The sequence below is a fragment of the Lichenostomus cassidix genome, chromosome 28 (genome assembly GCF_008360975.1).
Source record: "Lichenostomus cassidix isolate B80296 chromosome 28, HeHo_3.0, whole genome shotgun sequence".
Classification (NCBI taxonomy): domain Eukaryota; kingdom Metazoa; phylum Chordata; class Aves; order Passeriformes; family Meliphagidae; genus Lichenostomus; species Lichenostomus cassidix.
The window spans coordinates 3,666,698-3,688,988 of record NC_139508.1 but is presented as its reverse complement, the minus strand read 5'-3'; the positions used below and the strand labels follow the sequence as shown (position 1 = coordinate 3,688,988).

Below are 22,291 nucleotides of genomic sequence, written 5' to 3'. Positions count from 1 at the left end.
TTTGGGCTGCTTTTAAATTCTTTGAGGAGTTTAAATGCCGGGCTGACCTCGCTCAAGGCTCCGGGACACCCCCTCACACCCACACGGCCCTGTCGGTGCAGGTGACCCCCGCGTCCCCTTCCAACCACCCGCAGGGCTTTATTCCCGTTACTTATTTGCATTATTTATTTCTCTGCGTACAGTGCTCGGTCTCTCGGGGTCCGGGGAGGTGCCAACGGGAGCGGGTAGGGTCCGGGCTGCCCGCCGGGCTCCCGCCGCCCCAACTGCTCCCTCATGGCAACCCCTTTTCCTCCAACTGCTCCCGCTCTCTCCTGCCCCCCCCGTCTCCCCAGCATCGCCCCTCTCCCTCCGATCCTCCCGTTCTTCCCTCTCCCCGTTGCCCCCGGAGCTCCTGGTGTCCTCCCTGTCCCCCAGCATGGCCCGGTGTCCCCCCAGTGTTTCCCCGTCTCCCCGTGTCCCTTTTCCCCTCACGGCGCTCCCCCCCTCAGCCCCGCCCCGCTCCCCCACCGCGCACGCGCGTTGCCGCCGCCGCCCGCCCGCCCCCGCGCACGCGCGGTGCGCGCCCCCGGCGGTGCGGTCGGGCGGGCGGGGGCCGGGGCGCGGCGCGCGCACGTCACGGCGTCGGGCGCGTCCCAGGGAGCCGCGCGCGGCGCCGGCCCTGCCCCCAGCGCGCCCCGCGTTCGGCCCGAGCGGAGCGGAGCGGAGCGCTGGGCCCGCCCGCTCCCCCCGGCCACCCGCGCCGCCCCCGCCCCGCGGGGAGCGAACATGCCCCTCCGGCTCCCCGAGGCCGCCGCCGCCGGCGAGTGAGGAGCCGCCGCCGTCGCCGCCCCGGCCCGGCCCGGCCCCGCCGCCCGCCCGCCCCGGCCGCAGCCGCCCCGCTTCGCCCAGGCAATGACAGCGGCTCCGGCCCCGTCCCCGCAGCAGATCAGGGACCGGCTGCTGCAGGCCATCGACCCGCAGAGCAACGTGAGTACGGGCCCCGCGGGCCCCCGCCGCTCCGGGCCGACCCCCGCCCGGCGCTCCCGCCGCGCCGCCTTTCTCCCCCCCCGGTGCCGCCGGGGCTCCCGCCGGGGCCGCCCCTGGGGCGCCGGAGCCTCCGCTGCGGGCGGTAGCGCGGAGTTCCCGGCGCGCCGCCCGCCCGGGGTCCCGCAGTCGGCGGCGCCTCCCGCCCGCGCCCCCCGGGCCAGGAGCGCAGGGCCGCCCCGCTGGGGGCTCCGGAGGCAGCTCTCCGCCCGCCCGGGGCCGCGGCCGCCCCCGCCCCGCCGCCGTTCGGCGCCCCGGGCCCGGCCGGTGTTGCCCGGCCATGCGGCGGGCGGCCCGGCCGCCTCCCCACGCCAGGCCGCGGCTCGGGCGCGGCCTGCAGGGGGCTCTGGGCCGACCCCGCCGCCGCTCGCCGGGACCTTCCGGGGCGCCCACCTGTTCCTCGGGCCCTGCGGCCGCTCCGGCCACGGCCGGGGGGACCCCGGGCTGCGGGGACGCCGGGAGGGCTCCGGCGGTGGCTGCGGGGCTCTGGAGCTGCTCCAGCACCGAGTAGCCTCGGTGTTCGCTTTTATCCCTTCCTGCAGCGGCGTAATGAGCTTATCTGCTCCTTCTGGGATGTGGTGTAAGCACAGAAGTCAGCGTGTATTTTACCTGTAAGTGGCCTTAAGTGGCAGTTATCCAAAGGCTTATTTGCTCCTTTTAAAGGTTTTTTGGCTCATCCGAGCAGTTCTCCGCATAGGTGTTTATTACTGTGAGAGGACTGCAGGGCCCTCAATCTGTCCAATTTTTGAGTCTTAGATCAAGAGTCACCACTGCAGGATGCAAAGGTGGGTCTGTTGTGGCCATCTGCAGTTTGTGGGGGCAGCCTCTAGTGCGTCAGGCTGAACGTGTACGTGTTATTCCTGGGGCTTGTGTGTGTGAAATGGTGCTTTGGTTCTATTAAAGTCATACCTGCTCCTGTCTGAACAAGTGCTTTTTTTCATGACTGACCTGTATCAGAGTCCTAAAGTAGCTAATAAAGTTATTGTCATTTGGAAAGCCCCCCCCCTCTGGAGTGGCCTGCGTGTGACATGGGGCTGAAGAAAAATCACCCTGACCTTGTAGGTTCTGTAGAGCCCCTGGGTTGGGCATCTATCATGAGCTGCAGTGTTACACATTGGAGTAACAGTAACAAACTGTGGTGGTAATTGTGGGCTGTTAAATGTCAGCGTTGTCTGAGTTTGCAGTACTTCAACGTGGATCTTGCTGAAATGTCAGTTAGTGCACTTCATGAATCCTATTTGCTCTGAGCTCCCTTTCTGTGGCTGCAGATTTTTCACTCTACGTGAGACCGAGTGCCAACCTACTTTAATAAAATTCTAGCAGATCTGTGGTGTCTTTTGACTTCAGAACTGTCAGTTGCAGTGGTTACCCTAATTCTAGTGTTACTTTGTCAGACACTGTGGCTGTGCAGAGCTAAGCAGCCAGGAGGTGAATTTTGTGATGGATACTTTTCCCTTTCTCCACACACTGATGTTGCAGGATGCTGTTGTGAGTGGACCCAAAATAACCAGGCTCCCTGCAAGGGGAGGCCAGAACTTCCAATAGGTCAGTAGCCCCTTAAGTTTAGGAGTGATGTATGTTAAATTATAATTCTACATACTTGATACTTATCCAGGGCAATAATTGGTGGCAGAAAAATCAGCCCATTGTTCCAAAGTGCCTGTAGGCAGGGTCTGTCTTCCAGTTTAACCTTTTCTTGAAGGAGAGCAGAGGTGGTGTAGCTGAGGTTCGTTATGCAGGCTGAGAACTCAGTCTTGGCTCCAAAGCACATGGAATAGGTGGTGGTGTTGGTTGTTCACTACCTGGCACGTCACTGGCACAGAGGGAACAGACTTACATTTTGAACACACTTAGAAAGCAGATTCTGAGTTTATTCATACTTGGGCACCAATGTGAAAGTACAAGAAGCTGCTCTGCTGTTTTCCTGCTGGGAGAGTCTGTGCAGCCATGACTTCTGTGCCTGCAGGGACTCATGGAAAACTCCAGCTACCTTCTGCTGGCTCTTAGAATCTTCTCGTGACAGAATTAGTTGCTCTCAAACCTGCAGTATTTGTTATTGTCATTGACTTCCTCATTTACCAAGAAAGTTGAGCTTTGAGGCCTGGATTTAATTCAGGCTTTTCAGTTTAGCTGCTGTATGTTTCTGGGTGAGGTGAAAGCTGCACTAGTAGTGTCAGGTGGGCAAAAACACTTCTGTGGGGCTGAGGAGGGAGGAGATGGTTGGTTCTTCATTGTGCTTTACTGTAGGGTCTGTAAATTTTAAGTCTCACTTAAATTCCATAACACATCCATAACATCCCCTAACATGAGGTGCCATTGTGGATATTCATTTCTGAGTGGTTATTTTGATCTTGGTCAACTTGCAGGTCATGCCTTAAAAAAAAATAGAGAGACGTAAGTTTCTCTACCTCTGTTGGGTTGAACTGGTCAAAATAATCGTTTCCCCAAGCTTGCAGAACCTGCTGGCCTCAGGAAATCATCTCCTGTGCTGATTGTTCATCTCCAGCTGCTCCATAAAGCCCTGCTGACTCGGGAGCAATATTGAATTTACACACATGTTTAGCACTTGCACCTCCTCTAGTAATTGCTGCAGAATATATTTATAACTTAGTTTCCCTCACTTAGAGGTTACCTGTGTAAATTCTGAACTATTTCGAAGGAGACCTATAAGAAATAAGCTATTTTTAAAAGAACTTACATCATCCTAGAAGCCACCCGGGATGTCTGGTATTGTGTCTTCATTTATTCAGCCTTTTCTCCTCGAGGAAACATATGGGCAAAGCACTTCTGCTCCATGACCTAAGCACCGAGTACCAGCATCACTTTCCTTCCAAAGCTTCTGTGAGAACATAGCAGGAGGTGGAGGAGAGGAGGAGGTCTGTTCTGTGAGGTCTGACAGGGGAGATATTCCTTGGTTCTGGTGGGAACAAGGCTCCTGCCTCTGTCAGACTCTGTGTGCTGATATGCCACCCCTTCCACCCAGCAGAACACCTTTGCTAGGTAACTTGTGCTCTGTGCTCCTGGGGGAGTTTTTTCCCCAATGTCAGGAGTAATGAGATCTGTTGGATTTTGCTCTGTGCACAAACCTGTCGTTTCCAACCAGCTGCTAGAATTGTGCTCGCAATTAAATGGTTCCTCATGCTGAATATGTAGCAATCTGTTCCTGTTTTTAAATATTAGATAATAACTTCATTATTTGCCGTTAGTACCCCTCAGTGACACAAATCCAGCTTTGGTTTGAGTAACAGTCTGTATTATGTGCTCCCTGTGAGGTTGGGCTTGGCTGTAACTCGGGCTGTGGTTCTTGCAGTATCTCAGCTGGACTTACTGCATGGACCTTCAGGAGTGGTCCATGGTCTGAATTATTAATAATTAATAGGCCTGTGTGTTGGAATATGTTAGGTGGTGCATTGGCACAAGTTGCATGGTTAAAGATGCTTTTATGGCTGTTTTCTCTGTTGGTTGTTTTACCAAGGTCCTGGAGACAAAACCTCCCTCATCAGTGGTGAAGGTGCTTTCTAGTAGTGCTTCCAGAAAGTGCAAGACGCTGCTGTAGTAATATAAATATAGAAAGCAGAGGAAGCTGGTGGTTCACTTCCTGAGGGTCTCGGTGATTTCTTTGGATGCAGGAAGTGTTATGTGTGGGCGAAAGTAGACTAGGAATGGCACTTGCTTGAGCTTTATCCTTTTCTGTGAGGCCCTAATGAGCTTAGCAGTTTTGAGGGAGATGCAGAAAACCTGTTGTACCTCTTGCCCCTTTCCTCACTTGCAGCTCATCTTGTTTTGAGCAGTCTCACATTTTGTGCGTGAAGGCAGCAAGTTGTTCCAGGTGTGTGAAAGAACATGCAGGGGCTTGGGCCATTTCCTAATGTGCAAGGTCTGGAGTGTTGTTATCATGTCAGTCTTGAGTTCCAAATAAAGATTTGGGTCTGATGTAGTGAGTCCCATTGTGTTCAGGTTCTTCATAATAACTTTAAATGAGGACTGTGTTTCTTAGTGTTTTTTATTACAAACACTTGGATTCTCTTGAATTTACCTTGTGAGGGTGATGGTACAGTTGGTTTTTTGGCCTTGCTTTGAATCTTGCTTGTCCACTTCTATCCAAAATAGCTTATTTGGCTTGGTGGCAGCACAGGCTGTCACTTCTTGAGGGGGTTTGGGGGGCTGGTGGTTTAAAAACTTCTCATTTGTACAGTGCCCCTTGTAGCAGTGATATCATTCTGAACTTTGAGGCTGCTTAAGAGAAAATCAGAGTAAGCAGAAATATCAGAGAGTTTGAATTGAGGGGTCAAAGCAAGGGGAATACCAAACTGCTTTTCCATTGTTAATTCCTTGAAACTCCCCAGGTCAGTGATGATGGCAGTAGTCATTTGCTCTGAAGCTGTAATTTGAGTGTTTGTTTCGGCAGCAGTGACAATTTAAATAACACCCACTTCTTATTCCTGCTACACACACCCATTTTATGTGTGCAGGATCGTGTGGTGAACTAAACCGAGGAATTGATCAGGGTTTAAAGAAGAAAAAGGCAATATATGTATCTTTTTCTTGGTAGTTTTTGATGTAGCTCAGTTATTCGATAAAACTTCTGGTGCATCACAAATAGTTCTGGCAGCAGAATTGGGTCTTGAAGTATTTAAATGAGTGTGGAAACAGCAAAGAACAACTTGCTGTGAGGGTGGGAAGGCCCTGGCACAGGTTGCCCAGAAAAGCTGTGGTTGCCCCATCCCTGGAAGTGTCCAAGGTCAAGCTGGATGGGGCCTGGAGCAATCTGGGATGGTGGAAGGTGTCCCTGCCCAGGGGAGTGGAATGGGATGGGTTTTAAGGTCCCTTCCAACCCATCCCAGTCTGTGATTCTATGAGGAGTGGAATGCTGCTGCTTCCTGGTGCTTCCCTGCTGCCTTGGGACCTGGCAGGAAGGAGGTGTGTTGTTACCTGGAAAAGTTAACCACGCCTGTCTGGGTTTTTTGAGGTGACAGTGGCTGCCTTATGGTCAAGTTTCATTTGCAGAACCTTTTCTGTCACTGTTGCTTTTCCATGGTTCACAGATGTCTGGAATTAGCCTGTGTTAGTGGGGATGCAGCAATACAGGGGCTGGGAATGTGTCCTGGAATAACTGCTGGGAAACATCTTTATAGATAGCAGGAGGATGCTCCTGATTTGTATGTCATGAGTGAGTGCTGCACCTCAAGAGTAAACCACCACCTTCCACCAAAGGCTGTGTGTCCAGTGCTCCAAATGAGCAAAAATTGGATTGAATTGGCTTAAACCCTTGAAGCTTTACACCAGCTGAAGCTTCCAGTGGAGCTGGGAGAGCTGCTGCGATCCCCATCCTTGTCCCCACCTCCACTTGGTCCTGTTCCCTCCCTTGTGCTGACCCAGCCAAGGAGCTCACCTGGCCAACCCCTACCTGAACAGGAGCTCCTCAGGGGCCTCTTTCCCTGCCCAGCTCCTCCTGGGCTTGGAGAGGTGGCAGTTCTGGCACAGTTAGGGGAGCATGTGGCAAAGAGAGGTGACAAAAAGTGGGATGGCAGCTGAGGCTGTCATAGAGCAGCTTGACCCCCTTCACATTGTCAGGCTGGGTCATCATAGGGGATCATTGAAGAGTTTTTTAAATCCAAATGATAAAACTTTGCAGCAAGTACCTGTCTGCATGTGGGCCCTTGGTGGGGAGTGAACACTCTGAATGCTCAGAGGCTGCAGGGAAATAACTCATTAACACGTTTTTATTGGTGTAGCCATGAAACATCTCCTCAATGGAAGCACCAGCTTTTTGTAGGTAGCATAAATATGGCGAATAACCTCTGGCAGTCACCAGGAGTCACAGCTTGGAACAAACTGATGTGCAAGGTGTGGGTCTTTCCAGGAGAGATGTGCTGAAACAGACTTCCCAGGCAGCAGAGAACCTGTGGCTGGTGCTTCCCGAGTTGCTCTGATTTGGGATGTTCTGAATCTTGTGAGGCCATTTCAGTGCACCTTGGCACACCTTGAAGCCAAGAGGGCAGGGAGATGAGCACAGCATCCTGGCAGGGCTGGAACTGGCATGGGGTAGGCATGGAATTGAGCTGGATCAGCTCCTGCTGCCCAGGCACTGCAGCCTGACACTGGCACGGGCAGGAGGGGAAACACTTCAGAAGCTCCCACGTGGAGAGGGACCCAACCTGTGCCTTAAAATATAGGAAGACTTTCATCTTAGGCTGTGTTTCAGAAGTCTGGGCCTGGGCTGGGAATTCCAATTTGTCGTTTTGGGGGGCATTTGTCCTGTAAGTTGAGGGTGGGCCCAGTTTAGGGGTGATGAAATGTGTGTGGTTGCCTCTCTTTGGGGTTTTGCTGCAGCTATGTGATACAACAGCACTGTCATCCAGGCACCTTTGGCTCCTGATCAAAGTAACTCCACTGCAGCTGAAGCTTTTTCTCCCTCTGACATCCTTTCCCACTTTCTTCAAGTAGCTGCTGCAGTTGACAATTAGCTTTCTTTTTTTTTCAGGAACCACAAAAGTTTCAGGAGAGGGGAAGGAGGAATCGATTCTGCCTGCTGCAGAAGTTTGATGTTAGTCAAGAAGCACTGCTTTTAAGGCATAGTTACTCCACTATATTAGGCTTGGAGTTAAAATTTTTGTCAGCGTAGTTTTTTTACATCAAAACCATGTGTGTTTTGGCTGATAACACTTTGCTGCTCTCTCTTTTCACCAGTTTTGTGCTTAGTGATAAGTCCAAACATACTTCCTTCGGTCTGTGTAATGTGGTAGGATGTGGCCACACTTTTACATTTGGTCTTTAGAGAAATAATTTAAGGTAAAGGTAACTAAGTGCCTCACATTAATATAAATGTAGGTTTGTTTATTCAGTATTCTACCAGCTAAATTACTTTTTCTGTGGATAATTCACGCTTCTGGTGTTTGGAACAATATTTAAGTGCCAGCAAATTGCTTTAATTTGAGGTGCAATCTGCTAAAACTCGGCAGCGAATTGGTGTTTTCAGGGGCATGGCTTTCCCGGAGCAGCAGTGCATGCCTGAGTGTGATTGTTAATATCAAAGTGTACAATTTTCAGCATGTCCAAACAGTCAGTGGTAGCAATTTCTGCTGAGGAGTCACTGGAAGTAAAACATAATTAGTTCTGTTTTAGTGAACAGAGTGGTTTCTAAGCCAGCAGCTGGGGAGGAGGGATCCTGCGTCCCAGGGATTCAGCGACACACGCTCAGCTGGGCGTGTTTTCAAACTTTGTGCTGTGAAGATGACTGTGCAGAGGTGGAAGTCGTGTCTCAGAGTGACAGCCAGCACTTCTGTGGAGCTGCTTTCTCACATAGTTTCCATGCAGGATCAGCTTGCGGAGTATCACAGTTATAGTACAGGTCTGGAGGGTTTGATTTTTTTTTTTTTTTTTTTTAAGGAGTGTAGAACTGTGGAAGGTAGAGGAACAGGCTGTTTTCTCAGGGTGATGATGCAGAGTCATAAATTGTCTTTGGTGAACAAACTTCCAGCAGATCTACAAGTGTCTGTAACTTGAGCCATCACTTGAGCAAAACTTTCTGAGCAGGTCACTACATAACATTCCTTGTGCTCTGTAAATTAACTGCAGCAGGAAGGGACAGGGAATTTTAATGTCTGTCCCTATATGTATATAAACTTATAAACATATGTAAGTTTATATATGTCTGTATATAAACTTATCTTCCTGAAAGTTGCAGGAAAAAAAATTTCAATATTATAGTTATTCCTTGGAGAAACTACAGTTGATTCTTGAATAGAGTTGAGCGTGGTGAGGTGGAGGAGAAGATGCAAGAGGTGCTGTTTCAGATGTATTTTTCAAGGAGGGTGCTTGCAGCTCATGGGCTGAGTACATTGTTTAGGAGCCTGGCTGAATCCTGGAAAACTCCGTGTCCATTGTCTTGTGAGGAAGAGTTTGTCAAAATAGAAGCTTTTGGGTTTTGACTTTGTGTTTTCTTCTCTGGACTTTTTAAGACTGGTTGCCAAAGGGCTTAAGCCTCACTGGGGCTTTCTGAAGTGGAAATCATGAAGGTTTTTGCCACTAGGTTAGAGATAACAAGCACCAGGTTGGAACTTCATGAATGTTCTGCACCATCTCTGGAAGTGTTCAAGGCCAGATGGGACTAGCCTGGTCTAGTGGAAGATGTCCTTGCCTATGGCAGGGGGTAGAATGAGATGGGCTTTAAGATCCTTTTCCAGCCCAAACTAGTCTGGGATTTAATGATTTCATGTTTCCATGTTCTGGGGTTAAATATAAAAAAAAATGTGGATGGGTATTGGGTTCCTTTGTCTTGCCATGACCACACTGGATAGTTGCTCTTAAAAACCCTGAGCTGAGAAGGCTCCATGCTCACCTTTCTCCAGGGAAGACTTTTTCCCCAGCCGAAGGTAGAAAAGGCATTTTGTTTCTAAGGAGCTGCTGAGGTTTGTGCCACTGGCTGGAATGGCCAAGCATTCTCCTGGGATTACTGGGGGGCTTTGCTTTCCTGGCAGGTGACATTGTCCTGAGGACCTGCACAGTCTTCAGGGAATGGAGGTATTTGTAAATGGGTGACTGGCAGCAGTGTTTAATGTAGAATTTGGAGTGCAGTAATTCTAGGAGATGGGTAAATTGATTTCAGGGGTGGTTTTTTTGCATATCCATAAAACTTGTTTATGGTATGTGCTGACAGGAATTCACTATTGGTAACAGTTGTTGAAAGGGTACAGTGACTTCACAATTTTTCCCAGTTTGTAGCCCTATTTTTCTCAGGTTTTGTGAACAAACACACCATGCTTAAACTCTCATGAGCAGTCACCTGAGCATATTGCACTTCAGTGTGAATTAATCCATTCCACAATGTATTCAACATTGTATTCACCAGGCTCCTACCTCAACCTATCCTCCATCATTTAAGAAATGAGCCAAGAAGCTTCCCTAAAAATTTGAGAAAAGTTGGCCTGCTGCATTTAAAGTACACTGACACAATGATAAATGGTTTTATTTTTAAGAAAAGAATGAAAATCCTGTATTGTGGGGACGTCAGTAGGGCCTTTCTGAATTGCACTCAGACACAAACTGCTCTGTGTTGACAGCTCTGGGTAGACACTCTGTGGGATGGGTAACATAATATTTAAGAATTTCACAAAGGTCTAGATCCCTGGAGGTCCTTCTCATCAAGTCCTTGAATGCATGATTTTAAATGTTCACTTTTAAATGTTTAAATGTTCTCTGGAGTGGATGAAGATGAAGCAGGTGATCACAGAATGATTCTGTCCAAGCAGTGCCTTTAGGGCTCCTGTGGTACCTTACTGTGCTCTCACAGTAACCCAGGGAGGTACCAGCAGTGAGTTCCTTACAGCAGAAAGCACCAAGATCATGAATCACAAGGTGCACATTTTAAGGCCACATTTTGTGTATATTCTGTGTTACTCTGCCTGAATAATCATCCAACTGCGTTTCTGTCTTGTTGAAGTAGGACCAGTTGTCCCCGTGACTTTGCTTGCACAGCAACCTCATTTTACAGCTCTCTAAATTTTGAAGCAATAATTTTGGACTTCAGTTCATGGCTTATATTAAGTAGTAACTCCCAGGATTTGTCTGGTTGAAGTTTCTGTACTGGTGGAAGAGGAGGAGAAATGATTATCCTGTAGGGAGGGAAACTATCATGGTTGGGTGTTCTTGTGCAGTGATTGAGGGGTGAATGTGAAGTGGCAGAAATAGTGTCAGGGAGCAGCTACAGAGCCTGAGTGGTGAGAGAAACTTTGGGCATTTCTTTTGGGATTTTTGGGATCCCATTCACATGGAGCACTGTGCTGGGGCAGTGATGTTTGAAGTGTTGAATTTTTAGGTCCTTCACAATACAAGCTGTTTCATAGAGTTACCTGTATGGATCTCTTTGAATCGCTGCCCTGAGTCTAGCTTGGAATAGATGGAAATGGATATTTTGATGTGTTTCTGCTCTTTGTAGTTCAGTGTCTGTTCCCCAGGAGTTGTGGCATAGCTGGCAGGGACTTCATGTGGTCCTTCACCTTCACAAAACAGCTCTTTCTGGACTTGTCTGATGTGTTCTTAAACTGCTGTAGTGGCTCTGGGGGCTATGGAGAGATTATTTGAGTGCACTGGTAGCTCACTGGTTATTTCTATGTGTCATCAGTATTTGTCTTGTTGCATATTAGGCCAGTGAGCATGAAAACAATTGATTAACATTTGCTTTATTATGACTAATAATGCATAGGAAGGCTTATTTCAAGCTTCATGTGTCTCTTTCCTATTTTTTCAATGCTGAGTGAAATGAAAGCTTTAACTTTTTGTTATTAACCATGTTTACAAAACCTCTTATCGCTGCTATCCTCTGACCTGCTCTTTGTGTCTGTTCTTCTTGCACTGTTGCACCTTGAGATGAAGATGTAATTCCAGCTGAATTAGGTTCCTATACCATTCCTTACAGTTTGGGATTGAGTGGGAAAGAACACTAAATTATCTTGCTTGCAGTGTGCTGTAGTAGATGCCACCGAGAGTGGCAGTGACTGTCTGGGGTTGTGCTCCATGGTTCTTGCTCTGTTCCTTCAGCAGGAATTTGTGCCACACATCTTTCCTGTTGAACAATATTTCATGTAACCTCTTCAGCTGCTGGGCTCTTTAAAATCAGACTAATGAATTTTTCTTTGTCCAGCTTCACAGTCTGGTGGGGTGGGTTTGTTGTGGGGTGTGGGAAAAGAAGTGGAGGGGTTATCTTGCAGTGAGTCTTCCCTTACAGCTCAGGGTTGGCACTACAGGTATGATTCTTATGGTGTTATACAAAATGTTTACTAACTGTTGAAGCTGACAGACAGGTATTTCTCTCTGTAGTAACAAAAATGTCCTCTAGTTATTGGCTAATAAATGTGAATGGAGAAAAGTGTTTCACTGTTGGTGTTTTCTCTTTGCCTTAAAGACCTTTTCCTGTAGTGCAGGGGCTGTCCTGGGAACTGGGGGTGTGTCTTGTCTTCATAGTCTGTATTTTACTGCCTCTTGGACCTTCTAAATGCTTCCTCCAGTGGATATTCCTTTTGTTGGGTGGTTTCCCCTGCCTTGCCCCAGCATGGAGTCTGTTCCTGCTGTGCTGGGGATCCTGGATGTCTCCCTGGGAATTGGCCCTGCAGAGAAGAGCTGGAGCATTCATGGCCCTTCCCAGCTGCTGTGGATCTGTGTCTGGAGGCCCTTTGTAAGTGCCAGGGCAAACTGTGTTTTGTGCTGGCAAACTCCTCTCATTCTCTTGGCTGCTGTGGTGTCTGCACAGCTCACGGATGTGCGTGGGCACTGCCAGGAGGCAGTGGGGGAAATATTTCAGGTCCACTGGTTTCTTCGCACTGCGGAATTTATTGGAGTCTGACCTTACTCTTGTTTGATGATCCTGGCTTTGTAAAGTATATGCAGGAAGGTATCTGGAGGATGTTACTTTGCCATTAAATAAAGCCTAAGTACAAATGAAATACATGCAAATGGGTTTGACTCTTTAAATTAGACCTGGGAGTTTGAAGTCTGGAGGTGTGGATAGTGCTTCCTGTGCCTGGTCACTCTTTGGACTATTCTTGGTACTCAAGGAGCTTTCCTTCTACCTATGGTTTTGCACCACAAATTTCTGATCAGTTTTCAAAGCACGGACTCCATATGAATTTCTCTGTTGTAGAAGATTCTTCCAGTGAATGACTTTCAACCCAAATAGTTGATTCCTTCATGTTTAAAGATCTGTTTTACTAAATCCTATTAGAAAACTGGCCTCCACCTTTGAGAATATATTTTGTGTACTGGTTAATATTGGACCTTAGCTTGGCAAACTGACTTTCAGACATTTTCAATAATGTGAACAAAGTAGTGCATGGTCATCCTTTCAGTATGTTGTGTCTGTGAATAGTATCTCATGTTCCCTATCTTTAGACAACATCATGTCACAATGGGGCTAGGGGGAACTGTTAATAGATCAGCTGCAAGGGAACTGAACTAAATACCAGCAGGTTGTAACCTGAATTCTAACTTGGTGTGTTTGGTCTGCACCTTTGAAAAAATGCCATTGCAATTTTCTGTTGGTGGTGTGTATTGTCAGTGCCTGGTGTCTTATAGTTCCTACACAAAGTACTAAATAAACTCTGCACAGCTGTATTTCTGATTGTCACATTTCAATAAAGCCTCCTGTGAATAGCAACTTTTCTCTCCTCACTTCTTATTCCATGTTTTAGATTATTGTTCGGCAAAGTAGTTTTTATCCTAAAGCAGTGCTGGGGACAAGGTGTGACACCGAGGGGGACCTCAGTCTGGGGCAGGAGCTGATGTTTGGCTGCAGGTACCACTGAGAGCTCCAAGAGGAGGAACACCAGCGATGCCATCGCTCCTGCAGTGTGCACTGCACCTCCTGGCAATCAGCTCTGCCTCCCTGGCCTCTCCAGCAATACTGACCTTGAACCCAGGACTTCCTTGAGGGTTATCCTGCACTCCTTCAGGAGATACACAGCCCTGCGCTCTGGGACACTTTGATGACTCCTCAATAAGGTGCTGCTGGTCCCAGGAAGACAAAAAATGTACAAATGATCCCATGAACTTCTGTCTGGACCCTGCTGCTGGTATTGACTGCCACCAGAAACCTCCAGCTTGGCAAAGGACACCTGGATTTGTGTTTGTAGGAAGATAAAATGCCTCTTTAGTCTCCCACAGTGCCTCTACTTCTCTGCTTGCTTCTGTCAAACTGCTTTGGTGCTACACGTGGGACAATGTTGCAGAACTACTTTCTCTGAAACCATCAAAATTTGAGTATTTATAGATATTCTGAGGAAGCAGTTAAGTATGATGTCATTTGTGTGAAATACATTCTCTCCTAAGCAGTGTGTTCTCATACCTGTGTGCTCTGTTCCACCATGCCCACGGTGGAGTCAGGCTGTGATTGTTGTAAGCTATGATTTCAGGACAGTAATAGTGTTACACTTTGGTTTTAGAGGAATGTCAGTGATGGGAGACTCCAGGCCAAGTTTAAGTATCCTTTGGAAACTTGTGAAGGTACGAATGGGACCCAGAAGGATGGTGATACTGTATCAAAATATGCCTTTTAGCATTGTTACCTGAACTTTGTGATTGAAAAGAGCCTTTCTGACTGGAGTCTGCATGAGCAGTTTCACTGCAAGGTTTTGGTTTGGAATTGTGCATTGAGTTTTTCTTGTTACACAGAAAGAGCTTCTCCTTCTCTTACTCCAGGTAACTCAGGTTTGGTTTGTTGTTTATCATGGGGAAGGCAGTGGTGGAAGTGGAGGTGGGAGGGAACAGCTGGACCTCAACCTTCCCAAAACCTCCTTTAAACTGCTGTGACACTTACCCTCAAGTTACTTCCTGAATTGGTCCTGGTTTATAAATGCTGAAATAAGATTAAGATGGCTGTTAAGAAAAGGAAATTAAGCTTCTTGATCTTTTCCAGAGAGTTCAGAAACCCCTGCTTTTGTCTGAGTCCGAAGTAAAAGCATTTAGTTCTTAACTTGGAAAAGATCTCAGCTTGCAGTAGTAAGCTCCAGAGTATGGCTGAATGGCTGGATGACTTAAGGAGCCTTGCATGGAATAAATAAGATTTGTTTTCTGTGGCTGTCATTAGGGTTGGCTGGAAAGGATTATCGTGGATGACTCAAAGCAGATGTTCCCCAGTAAACTTTGGAGTGAATTAGTCTGTGTGCCAGTCAGGAGCACAGGAGCAGCGCGGCAGAATTTGGAGCACCGGCTCAATTATTTATCAATTATTTGTCAATTATTTATCAATTATTTTTCAATTATTCTGAGCTGTTTGCTGCAACCTCCTAAATGTGGTCCTGGAAGCTGTTGTTTTGGGAGGTACTGAGGCAGACAGAGGCACAGAGAAATTAAAATACAAGTTCCTGAGACACTGACTTGGGCATTACAGCCCTGCCCAGTGTCTAGAGAGAGCAGAAATTCCCTGTTCCTCTGTGGTACTTTACCTGTCTGTTGTGTTCCCAATAAGCATCTTCAATAGCCCTTTGTGTTAATAAATTATTTTTCTGGTGCTGCCCAAAGTAGGGTGGTGTGGTGATAGGTTTTGTAACATTAGTGTCACCTTGGTTATGTGACAATGTAGGAATTTTATTGTAACAGTTGGTTTAAGGGAAGGATACTGGTGTGCAAGATGGGTGTGCTGCTGTTATCCCTATGGTGTCTTTTCATGGAATAGGTGATACTTGAGGTGTTTGGGGAGATCCTCTTGTTCCTATCACTGTTTAACTATGCCACAAAAAAATTCATAAGTCTGTGTTATTTTAAAATAGGCAAATACTATTTTTATTGTAAGCTTCTCTTTATGGCAGTTTGGATGAAACATTCTGAGAAAACTACACAAGGGGAAGGGGGGAGAAGTTGTTGAGCATGCTTGAACATTTTATGTATTTATTTTTAAAGAATCAAGCTTCCCTACAGGTCAAAAAAGAAGGGAAAACGAGAGGAGCTGCTTGCAGTTGTCTGGAGTGTGAGATGTTCGTGCTCCACTCAGCAGTTGCTCCGTGACAGCGAGTTCTCAATTGGTTACAAATGTGTGAGGAATCCCAAATGGGTGGTTTGTGTTCCAGCAGGAGCTGAGGGTGCAAGGCCACTTTCACTGTCCTTAATTGGCACCACGTGTCCCCCAGAGCAGGGAGGGAAGTCACAGTCTGTCAGAGCTGGGAGGTGATTTAGCATTTGGGGCATCTATTGGTGTGTATTTGGGGGTGTTGAACAAAGGCAAAGCTGAGAGTGGGAATTCCCTGAGCAGTTTCATCTTTCTGTAAGTGTGTGTGCACATGAACAGATCACTTTCCCCATCTTGACCTTCTGATAGGCTAATGACCCTTTTTTTTGCCATCAGTTTGTCATTTAGATAATGAATATTTGGGGATTACCAGTAACTGCAAAAATAATTGTACCAGTTACTGGTGTGTGCAGTAGAGCCTTGTTCACCCTGGTAATTCATAGTCTAAAATATGTGTTGGGAAGGAAAGTATCATGTTTTGCAAGTTTAAAAATATTTGGCTGGAAAATCCCAGAATTGAGCTTTAACTATTCTAAGGACTCAGCTTCTCCAAACTGAAAAAACCAACCCTGATGTTGTTTATTGCTTAAACTGTGGTGCTAAACTGTCCTTCCTGGGTACTGAGGACAGGGCAAGGGTCAAAACGTGGAAAAAAGTGCACTGAAGTGAAATAGTAAGAACTAAAATATGTCAGAATTGTGATCTTGCTGCTCTAAAGGTTAAGCAGAGTTTTACCAGACCTGACCTCATGGTAGGGCTTTAAATATCTGCAGAGTGAAGGAAGAACGAGGACAAATTAGTTCATCTTTGGCCTGAAGTTAGTTTTACAGCCTATAGGAGTTAGAATCACTCCAAGCCTGTATAGACTTTAAACATAAGTTTGATAAAAGTGAATCAAAAAATCAAGACAAGTGTTTTATCACCCAGGTATCTCCAGCACTAAACAGTCCTGCAGGGATGGACAAAACAGGGTCTGTGCCCAAGGTTTTCTGAAAGGAAGAGACTTCAGCTCCTGGTGCTCCTGTTGTATATTGATGGAGGAGTAGAACTGACTTGGAAAAGCCAGTTCTTACAATTTTAAGATGAAGGGTCGTGCAGGGGAATGTGTGGCTGGGAGGGCAGAGCTGCCTGGTGATGCTGATGAAGCTCCTGATTAGGTTTCAGGATGATGTGGGATCCCTGCAGAGGTTCTTGCTGAGAGATTTTTCTCACATGCACTTCACGTCAAGTTGAGTCACAAATGCAATTAAGCAATAAATGAGACTGTGATTCAAGTTTTCCTTTACTTATCTTTTAAATCTATCTCCAAAGGTGAATTAGAAATTCCAGGTTTCAGCTCTCTTAACATCAGGTAATGGAAACAGGGATCTCAGTGTAGGATCATAAACTCGTTTAGGTTGGAAAAGCTCTCTGAGATTTATGAATCCAACCCAGCACTGCCATGTTGTCCCTAAAACGTGTAGTCTGTGTTCTTGTGAAAACCATTAAAATCACTGAGGATGTGCAGGATGTGCTGGGGGTGCAGTGCAGCCCATCAGAGAACCTCACCCTCACTTTTGGAATGGATGTGGAATTGTGCAGCTCCTGCTCCCCATGCAGAGCCCAGCAATGCGTGCAGGAGTGGCTGGAGGAGCCCAGGCTGGTGCCCTGTGATGGTCTGGGGACACCTGCTGGGGACAGCCCTGGCCCAGGAGGGACCTGCAGGCTGAGACTCCTGTGAGCAGCTACAGGAAGTGATGCTGGGAATGAAACTGTACAGCAGTGATTTGGATAAAGCTGAAGTGTTAAACTCTAGATTTCCGACTGGACTGGTTGCTGCTCTTGCTCCACTTGGCGCTTGTTTCCCGTTAGGCTGTGCACAATTAATTGATGCTGTGCTGAGGGGTCTAAGGACTTTGTTACTCAGTCACAGCGGTTTTATTGCTACTGTTTCCTTGAATTTTACATAAGAGTGTGTTTGTTACAGCTCCTGCAGTTTCCAACTAGGTCAGTAAAAGTGTCCTTGTCCCTATTCCTTGAACAATCAGCTCCCTAAAGCCAGACAGTCTGATAGCAGTTTGTGATTAATGCTTCCAGCAATTATAAAGTGGAAGGTCTTAAATTACATTTGTTAACTAAGACCAGTACATGAAACATGAAGTGACTTTGTCTTCCTTGTTGCAGATCCATAACATGGTGGCAGTGCTGGAAGTGATCTCCAGCCTGGAGAAATATCCCATAACCAAAGAGGCACTTGAGGTATGTCACCCTCTGAACATGATTTTTTATGTGTATAAAAGGACTTTCTCCTGCCTTTCTAATTTCCATCAGAGCTTTTCTGGAAACAATAGATGGATTGCAAAGGATTCACAATTAAGATATTATTTTGTCCCTCTCATACTGCTTCCGACATCTCGCTGAACACAGGGATCCTTTCTGGGCCCAGATCAGTATTCTGGGCAGCACAGTTCCTGTTTGTGCAGGGCACTACATTAATCATCACTTGCCACTGATTAATTAATTCTGTTGCATTCAGCAATATCACTCTGCAGTTCCAGTCACCTTTGCAGAGGTTTGGTGACCAAGCACCAAAAATCTGAAATAGGAATAGAGTTGCTCTGTGTGTATATAATTAATCTCAAATTCAGTTTAGCAGGTTTCAAGGCCCGATCTTTGTGGTGGGATCAGGTGTAGAGAGAGCTGCACTCTCACTGGCCACTTGTAGAAACAGCCCAAAGAAGTTTTATCGCTGAATTATATATTTCTTTTTCGCTCTTTGTATTGAAATTAGCGGTGTTCTTACTTTTAACTGTTGCTTAATTACAACTCCACCTGTATTTCAACATATGTATCCCAACAGATTGCATATTTCTCTCACAGTCTAGTCTGTGTTCTCCTTTGAAATACTTTTCTTAAGAAATCTGACTTGTGGAACAGTTCTTTGTTTTCAAATGTGCTTTGGGAACAATCAGACACTTCCTTCCGCTTATGAAACCACCTTGGGACACCCTGGGAATGCTTGTTTAAATGTCTTTTTCATACGTTTCCACCAGGCTGGGCAGTGAAGGGAGAGGAGAGAGGTGGAGGAATAAGGTAGGACATAACTCACACCTGGTAGTCAGGTTTGTCAAATGGAGATTTTTATTGTTAATGAGTTTCTGTAACAGGCAAAGATCCTAGAATTCTTTTCTCTTGGCTCTTTCTGCAGATCTCGTATTTCCCTTGTGATAAACACACACCTCTTGGGCATTTCTCCTTGAATCTGAATCTGCACCTTTATTCTCAAGGTTCTTCCTCATTAAAGAATTCCTTTCTGATGCTTTTCCCAGGGAATAAAGACAGCAGGACTTGAAATCTACTATTTCATATTGTGTGGCAGAGCACTGGACTAATCCTTTCCAGAAAGATTAATTCAACACTTAAATCTTTAGTGTTTTTAACCAGGTGTTTCTCAGGGGTGAGAAAGCAGAAAATTCCTTAAGAATTTGACTTGGAATGATACATGTTTGTAAAACACCTTGTCTGTCTTTGTAGGAAACAAGACTCGGGAGGCTTATCAATGAGGTGAGGAAGAAGACATCCAACGAGGAACTTGCCAAACGTGCCAAGAAATTGTTGCGGAATTGGCAGAAGTTGATCGAACCTGTAACCCAGAATGAGCCAGTGCCAAGGGGGCTGCCCAACCCACCGGGATCAGCAAATGGTGGTGCTCACAACTGCAAACCAGAAACACAACTTCCTACCGTGGCAGGCTCGAAGCCCATCAGCGAACTGAAAAGCAGGAATGATATCCAGAAACTCAATTCTCCCAAACCAGAGAAACTGGGAAATCGCAAAAGGAAAGGTGATCACAGGGATGGGCATCAGGGCCCTCCTCCCCCAAAGGTCTCCAAAGCTAGTCATGAAGTATTACAAAACTCTTCACCCCCTCCAACCAATGGAATTGGAGGTAGTCCTGAAAATTTTCCTAGTCCTGTAGACATAAACCTCCATGCAGGGCCCGAAAGCAGCAGGACAGATCTCAGTGAAAACGATAAACACAATAAGATCCCAGTAAATGCTGTAAAACCTCACACCAGTTCTCCAGGACTTGTAAAACCTTCAAGCACTTCCTCGTTACTAAAGACTGCAGTGCTTCAGCAGCATGATAAATCAGAAGAAGCCACGGGCCCCCACCAGCCCAAGAGCCCACGCTGCTCCTCCTTTAGCCCCAGGAATGTTAGGCATGATACGTTCGCTCGGCAGCACACCACGTACTCACCAAAGGATTCGATGCCCAGTCCATCTCAAAGGTCTCAGTTCTTAGACACTGCACAGGTGCCATCGCCGCCACCATCCCTGATGCAACCATCCACACCTCCCATGCCAGCAAAGAGACTGGAGTTCCCTCCTCAGGCGGCCCCCGAGGCAGCACAGCCCTGGCAGGAGCAGCAGGGAGCTGCCGAGGGCCAGCACAGGCACATGGCAGGGACACTTCAGCAGCAGCACACGGCTCCTGGCTGCAAAGCCCACCCCGGGGAATCACTTCCACCACACGTGGGCTTCCCACAGGACACTTCCAAACTGGACAGTGACGATGCTGCTTCAGGGTCTGATAGTAAAAAGAAGAAAAGGTACCGACCCAGAGACTATACAGTCAACTTGGATGGGCACGTGACAGAAGGGGGTGTGAAACCAGTGAGGTTAAAAGAGAGAAAACTCACTTTTGATCCCATGACAGGACAGATAAAACCTTTAACACCGAAAGATCCTTTGCAGGTAGAAATGCCTGCACTTACTGAACAGCACAGGACAGAAACGGAAAAGCAGGAGCAAAAACCCAACCTGCAAAGCCCCTTTGAACAAACGAACTGGAAAGAGTTGTCCAGAAATGAAATCATTCAGTCATATTTAAACAGACAGAGTAGCTTGCTGTCCTCATCAGGAGTACAGACTCCAGGAGCTCACTACTTCATGTCTGAGTATTTAAAGCAGGAGGAAAGCACTAGAAAAGAGGCTAGAAAGACTCACGTTCTAGCTCCTAACAGCAAACCTACAGACTTGCCCGGGGTCACCAGAGAGGTCACGAGCGATGACCTCGACAGAATACGTGACCACAACTGGCCGGGCGTGAACGGTTGTTATGACACACAGGGTAACTGGTATGATTGGACACAGTGCATATCCTTAGATCCACACGGGGATGATGGGAGATTGAACATCCTGCCTTACGTCTGCCTAGACTGAGAGCAGTTTTGCTAAGCACGCTTTTTACACCTGCAGTTAGCAAAACTGGCAGACACGATGCCACTTCCAGCTGGGAGAGAGCCTCCTGTCCTGGACAAACAGGCCCCACGAGCAGAGGGGGGGAGGGAGCTGGGCCTTTCCAGCTCGTTCCTTTAAAATTCTCCTTTTGTGAAATGCTGCTACCAGTTTACTAACAATTGCAAAGGAAGGCATACGAAGGTTGATCAGTTGAGTTCAAAACTCTATAGCGAGCCAGCTATAAAAAAGTGTTAGTCCCCAAGAAGTGAAGAGGATTTCCAGCACTTTCTGAATGCCGGAATCTTATTACAGGCAGGTACAGAGAAAAAAAAAATTGTGGAAGTTACCTTAACAAAATATGCATCTATTTATTTGACTTGATTTGGGTTTTTATTTGGCAGTGAGATATTCGAGAGACAATGTGCAAAAACTGTAGTTTTATTTCTATCACATCTCTGAACATGATTGCGTTATTTAAGAGTCATGTGGTACGGAGATTGGGTTTTAAACAGCAGGTGTTGCACTGCAGGCTGGGCCACCAGCTTCAGCTCAACATTCCATAGGCATCCACATATTTTAGTCTGGTTTCAGTTTAAATCCAGTCTCTGAGAAATGCTGCAAAAACTAGATGTTTAACGATATTTTTTGATCCCACCACCACCAGCCAAATATTTTTCCTCCTTTTCCCTTCCTGCAAACTTATAGGTAAAAAAAAACACAAAAAGACAAAAAAAACAAAAAGAGAAAAAAAAAAGAAAAATCACCTTTTCTAGAATCTAAATGTAATGAGGGTGCTACAAGTTTGTAACTGTACTGTGAGAGGGAAAAAGGAAGCCTGTTTGTATGCTGGAAATATACTTGTTACCATTCCTTTAGATATTGTTTGCCTTATGGATATCCATCATAAACGCAATTTGCAAAAACAAAGAGCCTTAGTGAATGTACAGTAACTAGACTTCTGTGTTCCTGGGATGCAGAAGGGAGCAACTTTGCTATTTGGTCCTTTAAGTGGACACGTTGTGATATAAATGTGGAAATAAAAAAAATTTGCACAAACCAGTTTGTGAATTATTTATATATAAAAACTTCACTCGTTTTTTTTCCCCCCCCCACCCTCCAAGTTTGCTCAGTTCAGCCCAGCTAAGGGAGCCCTGGCACTGGGAACCCATCGGAGCAGGGAGGTGGAGCCGAATCCCACGGATGCTGCCGGTGGGGATAACAGGATGTCTTCCAAGTACCTTGCTGTGGTGTTCAGTCCCACAGGTTGGATTTGTTTTTAACTCTGGAGACTGAGAACCCAACTGCTGATAATGTACCTCAAAGTCTAAAGAGATCAGACTTCATCTTTTCGTCTCGGTAACTTTGTAATGTTTTATTCCCAATTGTTACAGTGCTTTCTAAAGCAGCCTGGGGTGTACAAAGTGAAGGGTTTCTATTACTTGTAATTGCTTTAATATTTGGGACTATGTTGTTTTATGTAGTCCCCAGTGCTGGGCTTCTGTTCAGGGGAGGGGACACAATACCAAAAATATTCCTGGGTTTAGTGAT

At 46.6% G+C, this 22,291-nt stretch overlaps 1 protein-coding gene across 3 annotated transcripts; it reads left to right on the top strand.

Annotated features, from left to right (window-relative positions):
• The first annotated feature begins 648 nt into the window (after positions 1-648).
• MED26 (mediator complex subunit 26) lies at positions 649-21,799 on the top strand. 3 transcript variants are annotated; one of them, XM_085040639.1, is made up of 3 exons: positions 649-966; positions 17,684-17,758; positions 19,034-21,799. In XM_085040639.1, exons 1-3 carry the CDS (start codon positions 892-894, stop codon positions 20,723-20,725), a joined length of 1,842 nt encoding a protein of 613 aa, XP_084896765.1. In that variant the 5' UTR covers positions 649-891; the 3' UTR covers positions 20,726-21,799. The 3 variants fall into 3 exon arrangements, with proteins under 3 accessions (XP_084896765.1, XP_084896766.1, XP_084896767.1); XM_085040640.1 differs by lacking the exon at positions 649-966 and adding an exon at positions 7,803-7,821; XM_085040641.1 differs by lacking the exons at positions 649-966; positions 17,684-17,758 and adding an exon at positions 17,777-18,592.
• The last annotated feature ends 492 nt before the right edge of the window (positions 21,800-22,291 follow it).